At 39.8% G+C, this 16,593-nt stretch overlaps 1 protein-coding gene across 1 annotated transcript in view; it reads right to left on the bottom strand.

Moving 5' to 3' along the window:
• Positions 1-1,362: 1,362 nt before the first annotated feature.
• LOC106085279 (AF4/FMR2 family member lilli) overlaps positions 1,363-16,593 on the bottom strand; it is an 81,808-nt gene continuing 66,577 nt past the window's right edge. Inside the window, exons 3-4 of the mRNA XM_013249457.2 lie at positions 6,967-7,779; positions 1,363-3,133 (exon numbers count right to left, since the gene is read on the bottom strand). Coding sequence (XP_013104911.1) covers positions 1,676-3,133; positions 6,967-7,566 — 2,058 coding nt within the window. The 5' untranslated portion in view covers positions 7,567-7,779 and the 3' untranslated portion in view covers positions 1,363-1,675. The remainder of the gene's footprint in view (positions 3,134-6,966; positions 7,780-16,593) is intronic.

Genomic DNA, 16,593 nt, shown 5'->3' with positions numbered 1-16,593 from the left:
AATCTGGACCAATCTGAGCCAAATTAAAATGTCGAAGGGCCTAACACAACTCTCTGTCCCAAATTTCGGCGACATCGGACATTAAATGCACTTTTTATCGGCCCAAAACCTTAAATTGAGAGATCGGGGATCTGCGCTAAATTCCAGCAAAAAATTCTAGCAAAATCGGATAAAAAATGTGGCTTTTATGGGTTTAAGACGCTAAATCGAAGGATCGGTCTATATGGCAGCTATATCCATATCTGGATCGATCTGGGCCAAATTGCAGAAATATATTGAACAGCCTAACACATTTCACTGTGCCAAATTTCGGCGACATCAGACAATAAATGCGCCTTTTGTTGGCCCAATACCCTAAATCGGAGGATCGGTCTATATGGCAGCTATATACAAGTATGTCGAGGGGCTTAAGTTAACTTATTGTCCCAAATTTCGGCGACATCGGACAATAAATGCGCCTTTTGTGGGCCCAAGACCCTAAATCGGAGGATCGGTCTATATGGCAGCTACATCCAAATCTGGAACGATGACAGAATAATATCCTCCGATTTAGGGTCTTAGGCCCATTAATGGCGCATTTATTGTCCGATTTCGCCGAAATTTGGGACAGTGAGTTAACTGAGGCCCTTGACATACTTTTGCATTATCGTACAGATTGGTCCAGATTTGGATATAGCTGCCATATAGACCGATCTCTCGGTTTTAGGTTTTGGGGCCATAAAAGGCGCGTTTATTGTCCGATGTCGCCGCAATTTGGGGCAGTGAATTGTGTTAGGCCTTTGGACATCCCTCTTAAATTTCACTCATAACGATCCAGATTTGGATATAGCTGCCATATATACCGATCTCTCGATTTAGTGCTTTGGGTCCATAAAAGGCGTATTTATTGTCCGATGTTGCCGAAATTTGGAATAGAGATTTGAGTTAGTTGACTGATTTTTTCAAGGAACTCTTTTTGGTTAGATTAAGAAGCCAAATGATAAGTGCTTCCAAAATTTTGCGCAGCAGCAAAGACAACCCAATAAATCCATTGAATATTATTATTAAAGATTTCATTGTATGCGAATTTCAAATGATAATAAATTGCCAATGGAGAAAAAACGGAAAAGTTGGTAACCGCCGGAAAAGAAAACACAAAATTTGTACACCCACCCTCATAGAACCCAACTAAAAAGTTCGGGGAGAAATAAAAAGACAACAGCAATTTTGTTTAACTCAAAATTTTAATAAATTTATTATTCACAATAGTTTGTTTTTTCATTTTTCGTTTTTGTTTTCGTTTTCGTTTTGTTTGTTTTAAATTAACAAATACATGTATGCTTAGTTTAACTAAAAATGCATTTAATTCTTGTTTATATTTAATAGCTTTCTAAGGTTTTCTGTGTGTGTGTGTTTATTTTTAGCTTGTTTTTAAATATTTCGTTTTAGGTTTTTGTTTTGTTTTTACAAATACATCACTTGTTTTTCTTTTTGTTTGTATATAATGCCTTAAATTTAGAATGTATAAAGATAGACAGAGTTTACAAGATAGTTTGGGAGAGAGATAGATAGATAGATGGATCGAGAAAGAAGAAACAGTTATGTGGGGGGAGTAGGGGTTGGCGGACGAACTAATTTAACTTACCACCACTATACTCCAACGCTTGCAGAGTTTACGTAAAGCCCTTTTATAGCATCACGGTTTTATTTTCCAAAAGTTCTTTTTTGGTTTAGCACCCGTCGCTGAGGAATCAGAGGCCGAACGCGCCGATGCCCGCTGTATGTCGGCGCAACAGCGATTATAATGGAAGGGCGATGCTGGCGAAGTGACGGCTGTTCCACAGCTGCCTAATGAAGTCATCATAGCAATGCCCTGATCCTCGGATGAAACCGTGCTACTTTTGGAAGTTGATGAACCGGATGCCGTGGAAGATCGACAACTGCGCATATTGTGGGGTAAAGTGGTGGGTTGTTGAAGCTGCTGCTGTTGTTGTTGCTGCGTTTGCTGCTGCTGTTGCTGCTGATGTGTGGGATGCAGTTGCACCTGGTGATTGTGCAACTGCACCTGGTGGTGGTGCATGGTGTGATGAGGATGGTGGTTGGGAGTATGGCCGGATTTATAGTAACGCAGACTTTCATTGTAACTGGCTCCACTACTGCTGCCACTGCCACTAAAGCCACTGTCCAAATCTCCCTCATCAAATTCTGGATTAATACACGAAAGATGGGCGTGATCTTTCAGTTCTATTGAGTTAAAAGTTGACGAAAGGTTCTCTAGGCTGGCGTGAGACAAGGTACGCGGCTGTGACGAAGACACTGTTGACGAGGATGTGGAAGCTGCACCTCCCAGCAGGCCTCCTCGTCGGGGCTTCTGTGCCGTAGCCGTGGGTGTAGCCAGCACCGCCGCTACATTGGCGCTAGCCACTGGAGGGCCTTCGGGCACCTCCACATTGGGACTTATATCGGGCGGAGTCTCGGGCATAATCAAAGCCTCCAGCGATAGATTTAATTCATCTAAAACTCTAAAGTGATTGTGTTGGACTCTGCGTATCTCTTCAATGACATTGGACTTGACAATACGATTATCGGAAAGTACCTTGCGTATCTTCTGATCGTTAACCTCTTCGTAGAGGTTCTCCGTAGTGCCATAACGTGTGGTATAATTGTGACGATCCTCCGCCCCACTGGGCGATGACGAAGTTGAGGGAGAATTTTTGGGTTTCGAACGAAAACTTCGCGCCAACAGGGCTCGTATCGAATTGCGGGTTGGACTCTTGGAAGGGCCAGCAACAGCTGCCGCCGCCGCTGCCACTGCGGCTGTTGAAGCCGCAACTTGAGTAGCTGCAGCTGGCATAATGGCAGCAGCTTCCTCTTTTGGTGGTATATTCGTATGACATTTGGCAGCACCAGGTTCATAGTAGGCATACGAATAGACATGGTTGTAGGGTGCCACACTCGATGTGGCAGCACTCTGAAATGTTTGTGAGGGAGCAGGTGAAATTTGATGCTGGGAGTGATGCGATGGTGTTGACGATGGTGTAACAACACTGGCGGCAAACCCGTATTCCAGCGATGAAGTTGAAGAGGACGAATGATGCTGTGTGGGCTCGAAACGTTCCATTGTGGCGGCAATATTGTTGCGAGACCATTTAACCTGTAACAAAAAGAGGGGAAGGGTTATATTTTTTTATGAAATAAAAATTATAAAAGTCGTATAATGTTTACAGCTATGTCCCTATACTATCTCATATTAACAAACTTCAATATACGTAGCTAATTTTGCTGCTTTTACACTTGTTCACCATACAATCATACAAAATCGTTTATTATTTCAATCATTGTAATTGCGCTCCCTGGAGGCAGTCCAATCGGGCGAAATTTCAGCCAAATCGGTTCATAATAGCGCCCTCTAGAGGCTCAAGAAATCATATCATCGGTTAATATGGCATTGATATGAAGTGATGAGTCGAATTGAACCATAACTGGCTAGCTTTATGCCTTCGAAAGTAAGCGTGCTTTTAATAGATAGATAGACGGACGGACTTGGTAAAGTCGATTTAGAATGTCAAGACGCTCACCAATATATACTCATTTTTGCGTCTCAGATTAATACTTCGATAAGTTACAAACGAATTCACGAAAGTAGTTCACCCCCATCCTATGGTGGAGGTTATAAAAAATTGAAATAAAGCTTTCAATTCAGAACAGTTTGTCATCAAAGCAAAATTTTTTTGTAAGTTTTGCAGATTTTGGTGTTGATACAGCAGCTTTTTATGTTAAAATAGCAGACAGAAATGTTTGCTTTAACAACAGCCCTATGTATCCTAAACCAACAGTCTAATGTTTGCTAAAATAGTACTCATGCCTGCTTTCCCATTTTCAGCACAAAAAAGCTTTTGTTTGACCAAACTTTTTTTTTAACAAGTTTTGTTCAGTGTAGTATAGCACATGCGCCTCTTACGCTGGACGCCTGAAGGTGGTATTTACCACAAAAGTTTTTAGTGGTGAATATCCTCCACAAGTGATGGCGACAATTGTGGAGCCTTGAGCCTTGTAATACTGCCCTACGAAGATTTGTCACACATAGGCAGGACGATTGGAATCGGTTCTATGTACCAGATTGACCCCGTAGAATGCCAAATGGTCAGAGGCTTCCGCCTCAGTCTACGTATTTTGTTCGACCTCCGACTTCTCCCGTGTGGCAATAGACGCAGTAGTAGCATGCCGCCCCAGGGAAATAAAGCTGACCATCATCTGCATCTTACACTGACAGCTTTAAGTTTTGCGCGGTAAATAAGGACGGCCGTCCCACTAGAAATACGGTTAACTGCAGCTGCATCCTTTTCATCACATGGTCTAATAAATAACATTCCTGGCGAGCTAAGGAGAACAAACCATTTTCCATTGACAGATTAAACGAAAGCCGATTAGGACGACTTCAGAGAGTACATTAATCACCGCTACCATGAACTGCCAACTCCATTAGATACACGTATTGCTGAGAAGAAATTCCAAGATACATTTTACAGGAATCTTAAAATTAGTAGGGTGGTCAACGAACGAGCCCACAGTAGCGCAGTGGATAGCATGTCCCCCTATGACGCTGTACGCCTGGGTTAGAATCCTGGCGAAAACATAAAAAGAAAAAAAATTGCGGTGGTTATCCCCTCCTAATGCTGGCTACAATTGCGAGATAACATGCCAAGTAAAACTTCTCCTCAAAGAGGTCTCACACTGCGACGCTACGTCCGGACTCGAATATAAAAGGTCCCTTATCATTGAGCTAAAAACTTGAATTGGACAACACTTGGTCATATGTGAGAAGTTTGCGCCTAGTCCTTAGTGAAATGTTCATGGGAAAATTTGCATTTGGTCAGCCAAGTCATCCAAGGCGCGGGCCCAGACGGAATCTCCCTTATGATGCTGAAAAATTTGGGTGTGCCAGCAGTCGAGTACTTGACACAACTCCTCAACCTGTCTCTTAGCACTCCCACAGTTCCCGATGTCTGGAATATGGGCAAATAGTCCCGCTTCTGACGTCCTACAAGGAACCCGAGTGAAGGAGAATCGAACAGACCAATCTCCCTTCTCTCACCGGTAGCCAAGACTTTTGAGAACTTCACCTTCCGGGGCTGAGCACCTTACCTGTTCCTTTATGGAATATTCATGGGCAAATTTGTAATTTGTTTAACACCAGCACAGATTCAGTATATTGCATAGCACGACGACTGATTAACATCACTATACATATGAACAGAGGTCCAAATCAGATCAGGTAATAGAACCTCGCGGCTCCTTGAAGGCTTTCGTGCAGTCAGTCATCCAGTCATCATCGCTAAGACGTCCCTGCCCCCGACCCTCAACACTTGTTCACAAACAATTTGTGTGGTTGCCAGTCGATTGTAGAATTTAGAGATATGAAGTCAAAGCCCCGTAGAGTGTAACAGGTAGTTCCCCAAGGCGTGGTAATGTCTCTGGCACTTTACCTTCCTCTATTATAACCTCTCTAGAAGGCGAGGAGATTGTTTTATATGCTGACGGTTGCATGATTATGGCCTCGGGACTCCTCGTTGATGACATCTGCGTTAAGTTTAAGGACTACCTCGCCGATCTTGCCACTTATTTCGTTCTGTGCGAAGTATGGTCCTAATCGGTCCATAACCTGATATAACTGCCATATAAACCAATCTTGGGTCTTGACATCTTGAGCCTCTAGAGAGCGCAATTCTCATCCGATTTGGCAAAAATTTTGTACAACAGCAACTCCCATAGCCTTCAATATACGTGTGAAATATGGTCAGAATCGATTTATAGCTTGATACAGCTCCCATATTAACCGATCTCCCGATTTCACCTCTTGAGCCCCGAATCGGACCATAACTTGACATAGCTGCTCCTCCGTCCTTATTCATTATACCTTGTTTGCCTAAAAACAGATACTGCGCAAAAAACTCGACAGATGCGACCATGGTGGAGGGTATATCAGATTCGGCCCGGCCAAACATAGCACGCTCTTACTTGTTTTTCTTTTCGTTACTCAATTCGTTCGCCAATTCATAGGGAACAGCTGATTTACAAATTTGAACCCATTTAATTAAAATTTCGAACACGTATGAGGACGTCAAATAAAACACCTCATGCAAAATTTGGAAAGATCGGACCAAAATTGTTACTACTATAGCCATAAAAAGCCATATCAGATAAAAGATATATATGGAAGCTATATCTAAATCTGGCCCGATTTTTTGCACACACGTGAGGACGTCAAATAAAACACTTTGTTCTAAATTTTGTAAAGATCTGACTAAAATTGTGGCTTTTACAGCCTTAAAAGGCCATATCGGATGGAAGATATATATGGGAGGTATATCTAAAATTGAACCGCTTTTGACGAAATTTTGCACACAATTGAGAACGTCACATAAAACATCACATGCAAAATTTTGTTAAGATCGGACCAAAATTGTGGATGTTTCAACCTTAAAAGGGCATTTCGGATATATGGGAGCTACATCTAAATTTGAACCGATTTTTTGCACTCATACGAGGACGTCAAATAAAACACCTCTTGCAAAATTTTGTGAATGTCGAACCAAAATTGTGGCCTTTACAGCCTTAAAAGTTCATATCGGATGAAAGATATATATAGGGGCTATATCTAAATCTGAACCGATTTTGTTCAAAATCAATAGCGATCGTCCTTGAGCCAAAAAAATGCCATGTGCAAAATTTTGTGACAATCGGGCAATAAATGCGACCTGTACTTTGATCACAAGAATACATGGACAGACAGATGGACCGACGGACAGACGGACATAGCTTAATCGAATCAGGAAGTGATTCTAAGCCGATCGGTACACTTATCGATGGGTTTAGCTCTTCTCCTTCTTAGCGTTGTAAACAAATGCACAAAGTTATAATACCCTGTACCACAGTGGTGGAAATTTGTAAATCTATTTCCTATGTGCATAAAGGTTTAATTCCTACCTGTTGTTCAACATCCATTTTATGGTTACTTCGTCGACTGTGACCTCTCCTTCGTCGCTCGGCAAAGGCCTCACCAGTACACAGACCATTTTTCCCATGTGTCAACAGTAGTTCACTACTAATGCCATGACCAATGCCATTAGATGAACCCGGTTGTGGAGGCATACAAAACTCTATGGTATCCGACTCGTCGGGGAATATTAAATCTCCTCGATGATGGCCCAAACTTCCCGCACCCACTGCGGATATCATACCACTGGTCATGGTATTAGAATTGACCATATGTTGACCGCGTGATGAGGAGGCCGATCTCTTCTTCATGCTGGCGGTGGCAGTCATGTTGCGACCCGAGTGACGTCCTGCCATTGAATGGAAATGATTTTGAGCCATTTGCTGCTGATGATGTTGCAACTGTTGCTGCTGCTGGTGCTGCTGTTGCTGTGCCAGAGCATGTTGCTGCATCTGCATCGATGCAACTGGATCCTGAGCATGAGGATGGGGATAGTCGTTGGGTGGCGAAAATCCTGCAAATGGTGGCGAGGAGGGCCTCGACTGAAATTTCGCCGAACCCGGTAACATGGCGTTGTGATGCATAGCCATGCCAGCCAACTTGTGTAGGGCTGCAGGTTACGGCTGGATGTTTGTGCAAGAACTGTGCTGGAATTATTGTTGCCGTTTGAGTGACTGACTTCGACTATGGTGAGATTGTATTGCGGAGCGGGTGTTTATACAAAACCACTTGACATTATAGAGGATGCAATGTGAAGTGTGGATTTCCGTGTGAATAGCGAGTCAAGCCACTTGAAATGTAATCTGGAAGAATATGAGAAAAAAAAAATAAAAAATTAAATTAAATGCTTAAAAATGTATTAAAGGTATAGAAAAGAATGGAACATACTAGAGGAATTTTAACGGAGCGGGAATATAACGAATTCTAATAGTTATAGGCAAAGCAGATAAAAAAATTCACAATTTTGGATGGCGGACAAACAGACGGGTATAGCTAAACCGAATCAGAAAGTGATACTGAGTCGATCGGTAATCACTTAATTTTAATACCCAATACCACACTTATAGTGATTTCCATTGAGCATAACAGAGTAGCATTTTTTCGAACATGTTGCACTGAAATCGAAATTTTGTGTTCGTTTGTTCAAAAAAATGTAACCCCACCACAGGGTGTAGTGTTCGGAAAAATGTTGCATTTCTTACAATGTGCCAAATCTACGGTGGAGAATGTCACATTTAAAATCAGCGGCTATCATTGAAGAAATTTTTGTTTGAACAGAAGAAGAAAATGACAATTTGCTGAATTTTTGGGAAAAAAGCGGCAAAGTATATATATAAAAGTATATATAAAGTACTAGCTGACCCGGGCCCGCTACGCTGCGCCTTCTTTTACTTTATTTGGAACCAAAGTTTCCTTGGAATATATATTTTCGACAATTAAAGATCTTTTAGTGAAATACTATGCCACGAAAATACAATAGTATATCGCTTGACAAAGAGTTTAACAATATAAGTGCCTTTATCTGAATTCCATATTGGTCTACGAATTTAAGTTTGGATGTAAGGTGTACTCCATTCCTAACATACTTTATTGCAGCTCGATATTCTCACGATATCTGATTTAGTGGTGTTTACGGGAGAGAGGTGGTCCCCCAGATACTTGGCCGTGAAAAAATATCAGCATCGTGCTCTTGTCTCAAATACCATTTATTTAAACCCCATATTGCCATTGGCTTAAGAGGAGTTTACAGGATGAGGCGTCCCCCAAACACATGGCCCCAAAATAGGTTATCAAATTCGTTTTCTAATCTCAAATACCTTTCATTTTAGCCACATATTAGCATAGTCGAAAATTTTTTTCCCTTTGGGGGTGTTTTGGGAAAGGGATGGTGCCCTAAATACGTGGTACTTCATTTGGATATCAAATTCGTATTCTACATTTTATGAGCCCCATATTGCGATGGTCACTAAAAAATTGCTGTTTGTGGGGTATTTATTTGAAACCCATATTGGCATTGGTCTCAAAATTGGAAATCAATTTCGTTTTCTAGTCTCATTTAAACTCCTTATTGCAAAAGTCAGCAAATATGTCCGGTTTGGGGTATTGGCCCTAAAAACTATGAATATTTAGTTCCACTCTCTTTAAGACCCAAATTGTCTTGGTGAAAAAATGCGTCCTATTTGGGGGCTGTTATGGTGGTGGGACGTCCGCTAGACAGTTAGCTCCTAATGTTGATATCAGATACGTGGTCTACTCCCAAATACCTTTAATTTGAGCCCCATATTTCCATAGTCGGCAGTGAGTTGGCCTTGAAAATGTATGTCGGAAGCTCTGATTTGAGCCTCATTTTGCAATAGTCAGCAAATACTTACAATTTGGGTGGTGTTGTGGGGGTGGGGTGGCCCCATAGACAATTTCCCGAATATTGATATGAGATTCGTGCTTTACTCCCAAAGACCTTTAATTGGAGCCCCATATTGCTATGGTCGTAAATTTGTCCCCTTGGGCCTTCCGGGATGTTTTTGGGGAGAGGCGGCCCCCCAAACACTTGGTCCCATATTTGGATATCAGATTCGAATTCTACACTTATATACCTTTTATTTAAGCCCCATATTCCTATGGTCAGTAAATAAGTCCTGTTAGGGTGTGTTTTGGGGGAGGGGTGGACCCCCAAAAACGAGGTCCCACATTTGGATACTAGATTCGTATTCTACTCGCAAATACATTTCATTTGCAATTTAGGGGTGTTTTGGGGGTTGAGGTGGTCCCCCTAACACTTGGTCCGACATTTGGATATCAGATACGTTTTCTTATCCCAAATACCTTTCATTTGAGTCCCATATTGTCGTGATTGGTCTAACTATAAGTTTGGTAGGTTTTAGGATGGGGCGGCCCCCTTAAGTACCCTATCCGAAATTTGGATACCAAATTTTTATTTTTAGTGTACTATATGAGAGCACACAAAATTTCGCTTAAATCGCACCACCCTTCTCCGAGATCTAACGTTTCTTTAAATTAGGGTAAGGGTAAGGTCCGCTCCCTCTTCAGATATAAAAAATATGTAGTACCCTATTTCAAGTTGAACTAGCCATGTCCGTCTGTCTGTCGAAAGCACGCTAACTTTCGAAGGATTAGAGCTAGCCGCTTGAAATTCTGCACATATACTTTTTATAAGTGTAGTTCGGTTGGGATTGTAAATGGGCTACATTGGTTCACGTTTTGATATAGCTGCCATATACACCGATCTGGGGTCTTGACTTCTTAAGCCACTAGAGATCGCAATTATTATCCGATTTAGCTGAAATTTTGCATGAGATGTTTAGTTATGACTTTCAACAACTGTGCTAAGAATAGTTCAAATCGGTCCATAACGTGATATAGATGCCATATAAACCAATATGGGATCTTGACTTCTTGAGCCTGTAAAGGGCGCAAGTATTATTCGATTTGGCTGAAATTTTATACAATGGCTTCTCACATAACCTTTAACATACGTGTCGAATATGGCATGAATCAGTTTATAGCCTAATACAGCTCCCCTATAAACGGATCTCCCTATTTTACTAAAATGCGCAATTCTCACTAGATTTGACTGAAATTTTACTCAATGACTTCTACTATGGTCTCCAATATTCAGTTCAATTATGGTCCGAAATGAACCATAACTTGATATTGTTCCAATAACAGCAATTCTTTTCTTTTATCCTTTGTTTGCCTAAAAAGATATACCGGGCCGACCGAACTTAGCACTCTTTTACTTGTTATACATAAGATAGGTTCTGAAATGGATATTTCGATGTGTTGCAAACGAAATGACAAAATGAATATACCCCTATATTTCGGTGATGGGTATAAAAATGGAAAAGAGTGAACGCGCGGTATTTAGCTGATGACAATTAGGCGTATTGCTTCATCAGTATTATTTGGTCGAAATGACTACCTATGGACATATGAACATGTTCGATTGAAATTGCAAAAAGTGTTACATTACGAGAGGGTGGGGCGACATTTGCAAAATGTTGTCCCCTATAAGTGCAACATTAATGTAACATTTTTCAGAATCGAAATCACCATTAAAGTGTAGGTTAGTAGTGAACAAGTAAAAGCGTGCTAAGTTCGGCCGGGCCGAATCTTATATACCCTCCACCATGGATCGAATTTGTCGAGTTCTTTTCCCGGCATCTCTTCTTAGGCAAAAAAGGATATAAGAAAAGAGTTGCTCTGCTATTAAAACGATATCAAGATATGGTCCGGTAAAATGTCAGCCAATTCGTATAAGAATTGCGCCCATTGGGGCTCACGAAATAAAATAGAGAGAACGATATATATGGGATCTGTATCGGGCTATAGACCGATTCAGACCATAATAAACACGTTTGTTGATGGTCATGAGAGGATCCGTCGTACAAAATTTCAGGCATATCGGATAATAATTGCGACTTCTAGGGGAGGTCGGTTTATATGGCAGCTATATCAGGTTATGGACCGATTTGAACTATACTTGGCACAGTTGTTGGATATCATAACAAAACACGTCGTGCAAAATTTCATTCCAATCGGATAAGAATTGCGCACTCTAGAGGCTCAAGAAGTCAAGACCCAAGATCCGTTTATATGGCAGCTATATCAAAACATGGACCGATATGGCCCATTTACAATACCAACTGACCTACACTAATAAGAAGTATTTGTGCAAAATTTCAAGCGGCTAGCTTTACTCCTTCGGAAGTTAGCGTGCTTTCGACAGACAGACGGACGGACGGACGGACGGACGGACAGACGGACGGACATGGCTAGATCGACATAATATTTCACGACGATCAAGAATATATATACTTTATGGGGTCTCAGACGAATATTTCGAGTAGTTACAAACAGAATGACGAAATTAGTATACCCCCCATCTTATGGTGGAGGGTATAAAAAATGAGTATAAGTCTACCCCTTCGATGGTCTGTATAGCAATTTTAAAAAATTTAATATTTGTGGCATACCCCATATATGATCCTTGTGTGAATAACTTTTGCAACCACAACTATTAGGAGACTTGAAATTCTCCTATCATCCTTTGTCAGGTTATTTACATACATAAGTATGTGTATCAAATTTGTCATTTTGCATGGGTATGTAAATTTGGTTAGTTGGCTTTAAGAAAATTGTATTCAAATTATTTAAATTCTTTAACACATTCACACCTTCTTGGACAATCGAGCAAGGCAGTATACCAGGAAATGTCTATCCCTGTATCTATGTGTTGGCAGATAATAACATTAAAATGTTGTCCTGTCGTAGTTGTTGTTGTTGTTGTTGTTGTTATTGACCAATTTACTTTCATTATCTTTGTTTTGCATTTGTAAGGAAAAATGTCGGCAAAATAAAAAAAGAGTAAAATTTTAATTGACTTTCAGTTCATGAGTTTGAATTTAATGCCAAACAATAAATTTGCATAAAGTATAATAAAGCTTAGACGGAAAAGGAAGAATGACCAACACAAAAAGAGATTCATAAAATGAATTCCTTATTTGGTTATACAACACTTTTGTGCGGGCACACTGGCGAAGTAAACTAAGGCCGGGGTGCTAAATTTGTTTAAGGGATTTCATACTAATGAATGTTCTAAATTTGCATATAGGATTAAGTCCAAATATAATATGACTTTCATTTTAGCACGATAATACGCATGGGCATGAGGTGGCGCAAGGCTGTTGTATAAACATCAAAATAAAAAATATCAATAAAGGACCATGAGCTTAGTTGAAAATATTTGTGGTAATATTTATGCAAATTTCATCAAGGTTCCCAACAAAAAAACAAAACTAGTTATCTCCCCTTTAAAGTTCTTGTTTGGGAACTTTCATAGAACTACAATCTCTTTGGGATTGTATGCTCAACCTTTCGTTTCTTTGATTGAGTTAAGTTTCAGCAATCAACAGAAACGAATGAAATATGCTTTTGAAAAAATCTGTTTTTGTTTGCATATCCCTTTAGTGCTTGAAGCAAAGTGAATAGTACACCTTCAATCAGTATTCATGGACAAAGTGGTGGTGGTCCATTGCGCTATCTCCGTTATTTTGGATGGTCGAAAGCAATTCAAATTCCATTTGAGAATTTGTTGACTTGAACAGTTTGATTTCTTTTTTGTGTGTGTGTGTTTTTTTTTCTCATATATTTTTCGTTTTCGTTTGTTAGATTTTTCTGCTGGATTTTTTGCCCGCGATATTTTTGTTTATAGCAGCATATGAAGTTCTATTATTCATTGGCTGCACTGTGCTACGAATGAGAAAGCAAGAGTTACTGAAAGAAATTTTACATATTCTTTTAAACACTTTGTTCGTAATAAATTGGGGGGACGCTATGAATGGATTCTAATGGAAAGCAAAAAAGGGCTAAGTGAAAGGAATGTTATAACAGGTGAATACGTTCCCTAAAATACTGTTAAAATCAAATATATTTCAAAAGCGTCATGAAATCGATACCTATGCAGTTATAAAGTGAAATTGGAAGTGATGATTCTTAAAATAATTGATATAGTAAAATTTTTTTCGTAAATGATCTCAAATTTGCCCATGAACATACAACTAAGGCACAGGGGAAAACTTCTCACATATCAGTGAGTGCTGTCTGATTTAAGTTTAAGCTCACTGATAAGGGGGCTCCTTTTAATAGCCGAGTCCGAACGGCGCGCCGCAGTGCTTCACCTCATTGGGAAAATGTTTTTACATGGCAAAGTACCTCACAGATCTCGCCAGCATTAGGAGGGGTTAAACGCCGCTTAAGTTTTTTTCATGAAAAAGATTTGAACCCAGGATGTTAGTCATAGGCGGACTTGCTTACCTCCGCGCTACGGTGGAAAGTACTAAAGAAAAATGCATTGCCTATATACTCCAGCCATCAGATCTATGTTACAGTATGGTGTTGTGGTCTGATGGACGGTGTCCGAAAAATCCTCCTACTGTTTAATAGAACTCATGAAGAATGCATTGCCTATATACTCCAGCCATCAGACCTTTATTACAGTATGGTGTTGTGGTCTGATGGACGGTGTCCGAAAAATCCTCCTACTGTTTAATAGAACTCAAGTAAGAGCGTGCCTACAGGTAAGAGCGTGCTAAGTTCGGCCCGGCCGAATCTTATATTCCCTTCACCATGGATCGCATTTGTCGAGTTCTATGAGCGGTCTCACTTTTTAGGCAAACAAAGAATATTGAATAAGAACTGTTATGCTATTGGAGCTATATCACGTTATGGTCCGATTCGGACCATAAATGAATGCTGAACATTGTAGAAGTAGTCATTGTGTACTATTTCAGTTCATTTGGATAAGAATTGCGCCTTGTAGGGTCTCAAGAAGCAAAATCGGGAGATCGGTTTATATGGGAGATGTATCAAGCCATTGATCGATTCAAACTATATTAGGTTGAAGGTCACGAGAGAAGCCGTTTTCCAAAACTTCTTCCAAATCGGATGAGAATTGCGCCCTCTAGAGGCTCAAGATCCCAGATCGGTTTATATGGCAGCTAAATCAGGTTATGTAACGATTTGCGCCATACTTAGCACAGTTATTGGAAATCATAACAGAACACATCATTCAAAATTTCGGCCAAATCGGATGAGAATTGCACGCTCTATTGGCTCAAAAAGTCAAGATCCAAGATCGGTTTATTTGACAGCTATACCAAATTATGAACTGATTTGAATCATACTTTGCGCAGTTGTTGGAAGTGATAATAGAACACTTCGTGCAATTACTGTCAGATCCATCGAGAATTGCGCCCTCTAGAGGCTTAAGAAGTCAAGACGCAAGATCGGTTTATATACCAGCTACATCAAATAATAGACCGATTTGCCCCATTAACAATCCCAACCGACCCAAGAAGTATTTGTGCAAAATTTCAAGCGGGGAGCTTTACTCCTTCCAAAGTTAGGGTGCTTTCGACAGACAGACGGACGGACATGCCTAAATCTACTTCAAATGACATGACGATAAAGAATATATACACTCTATGGGGTCTCGGACGCATATTTCGAGATGTTACAAACAGAATGAAGAAATTAGTTTACCCCCATCCTATGATGGTGGGTATAAAAAGGAGGCCCCTAAACTTGAATCGGAAGGCACTCATTGATATGAGAGAAATTTGACCCTGTTACTTAATGGAATGTTCATGGGCAAATGTGCATTTGCAAGACTATTTATCTGGAGATCGGTCTATATGGGGGCTATATCAAGAAACAGCTTGCTTATGGACAAAAAAGATTCTATGCGAAGTTTCAGCTCAATATCTGTATTTTTAAAAACTGTAGCCTGATTACAATAGACAGACGGCCGGAAATGGCAAGATCGTCTGGGAATTTTATGACGATCAAGAATGTATATACTTTCTAGTAACGGAAATGCATATTTCGATGTGTTGCAAACTACCGTTCTTTGGTGTTGGGTATTAATATCAGCACGAAAGAGATGCAAATTAAAGATATGAGTATTAGAAATAAATATTTGCCACAGATATATTTTCAAATATAAGAGAAAGTTGTAAGCATCCTTGTAAGGCAATGGATAAAGCATTTATCAACTGACCACCATTGAATCAAAATCCTTATGCCAAAAATTCTATTTAAGGTCTGCTGTCGTAATCTTTCAAATCTGAAGGAATTTCAAGAAATCTTCTTTAATTGAGTATAGAACCGTCAATGTTAACATTTGATTCTGAAAACTGCAAACCTTTGAACAAGATTTCTTTGTCGGAAAAGAAGATTTTTCTACATGCATTGAACGAAACAGTTTTAAGAATAGTCTTCGTAGCTGCTCATTTGACAAACAAGTGAAAGGAGCACATTTTGGAATTAAGACAACAACAATATTCCTAATGTGCTTCATTAAATTAGGAAGTCAACCATTGTTTAAAGCATATCACCAAATGACGGCAGCGTTCTTTTAAAGAACTGAAAGATGAAAAAAGAACATTGTTCAACATTTCTTCAATACAACATTAAAAAAACGTTTTTGTTAAAAAAAAAGCTTTCAATGTTGGCACTCCTAAGGATATTATTGTTGGCCTTTTCTACAACATATAATTTTATTACAAAAATGGAAATAAAAATACATTTTCCGATTTGCCTTGTTTTGTCATGGCATCCACCAAGAGTTTTATTTTTGTGCTACTGAATTGCCTCATTCAACCCTTTAGCATCGGGAAATATATTAGCGCTAGGCGCATATGGCAGCCGGAATTAGACAAACAACACAATCGATTTGCATATCATTAACATATTGTAAAGCTGTGGTTATCTTCCCATGTTTTTTGTCTGATGACTTCTCGGATTATGCTTGAAAATATGAATTATGAATGGAAATAGCGTTAGTCGAAGTTTTTCTTTCCCTTTTTTTTTTATTTTCGAGTTGTCATGAAAAAAAAACTTCAAAATTAAACATGTAAAACATAGCAAGCTGCTTGTTTTTGGTGGTACAAGGAAACGGAATAAAAATCCCCGCCCTCTCACAACAAAAAATACAGCAGCCAAAGTAACTGACGGAACAAGCCAGAACTATCGTAGCGAATACATCTTCGTCATAATTTGTAACAATCTATCTTTCTGCATGTAACCAGTCCCCATGT

This window comes from Stomoxys calcitrans, chromosome 4 (assembly GCF_963082655.1).
Source record: "Stomoxys calcitrans chromosome 4, idStoCalc2.1, whole genome shotgun sequence".
Classification (NCBI taxonomy): Eukaryota; Metazoa; Arthropoda; class Insecta; order Diptera; family Muscidae; genus Stomoxys; species Stomoxys calcitrans.
This window is presented reverse-complemented; position numbering and strand designations above follow the sequence as displayed.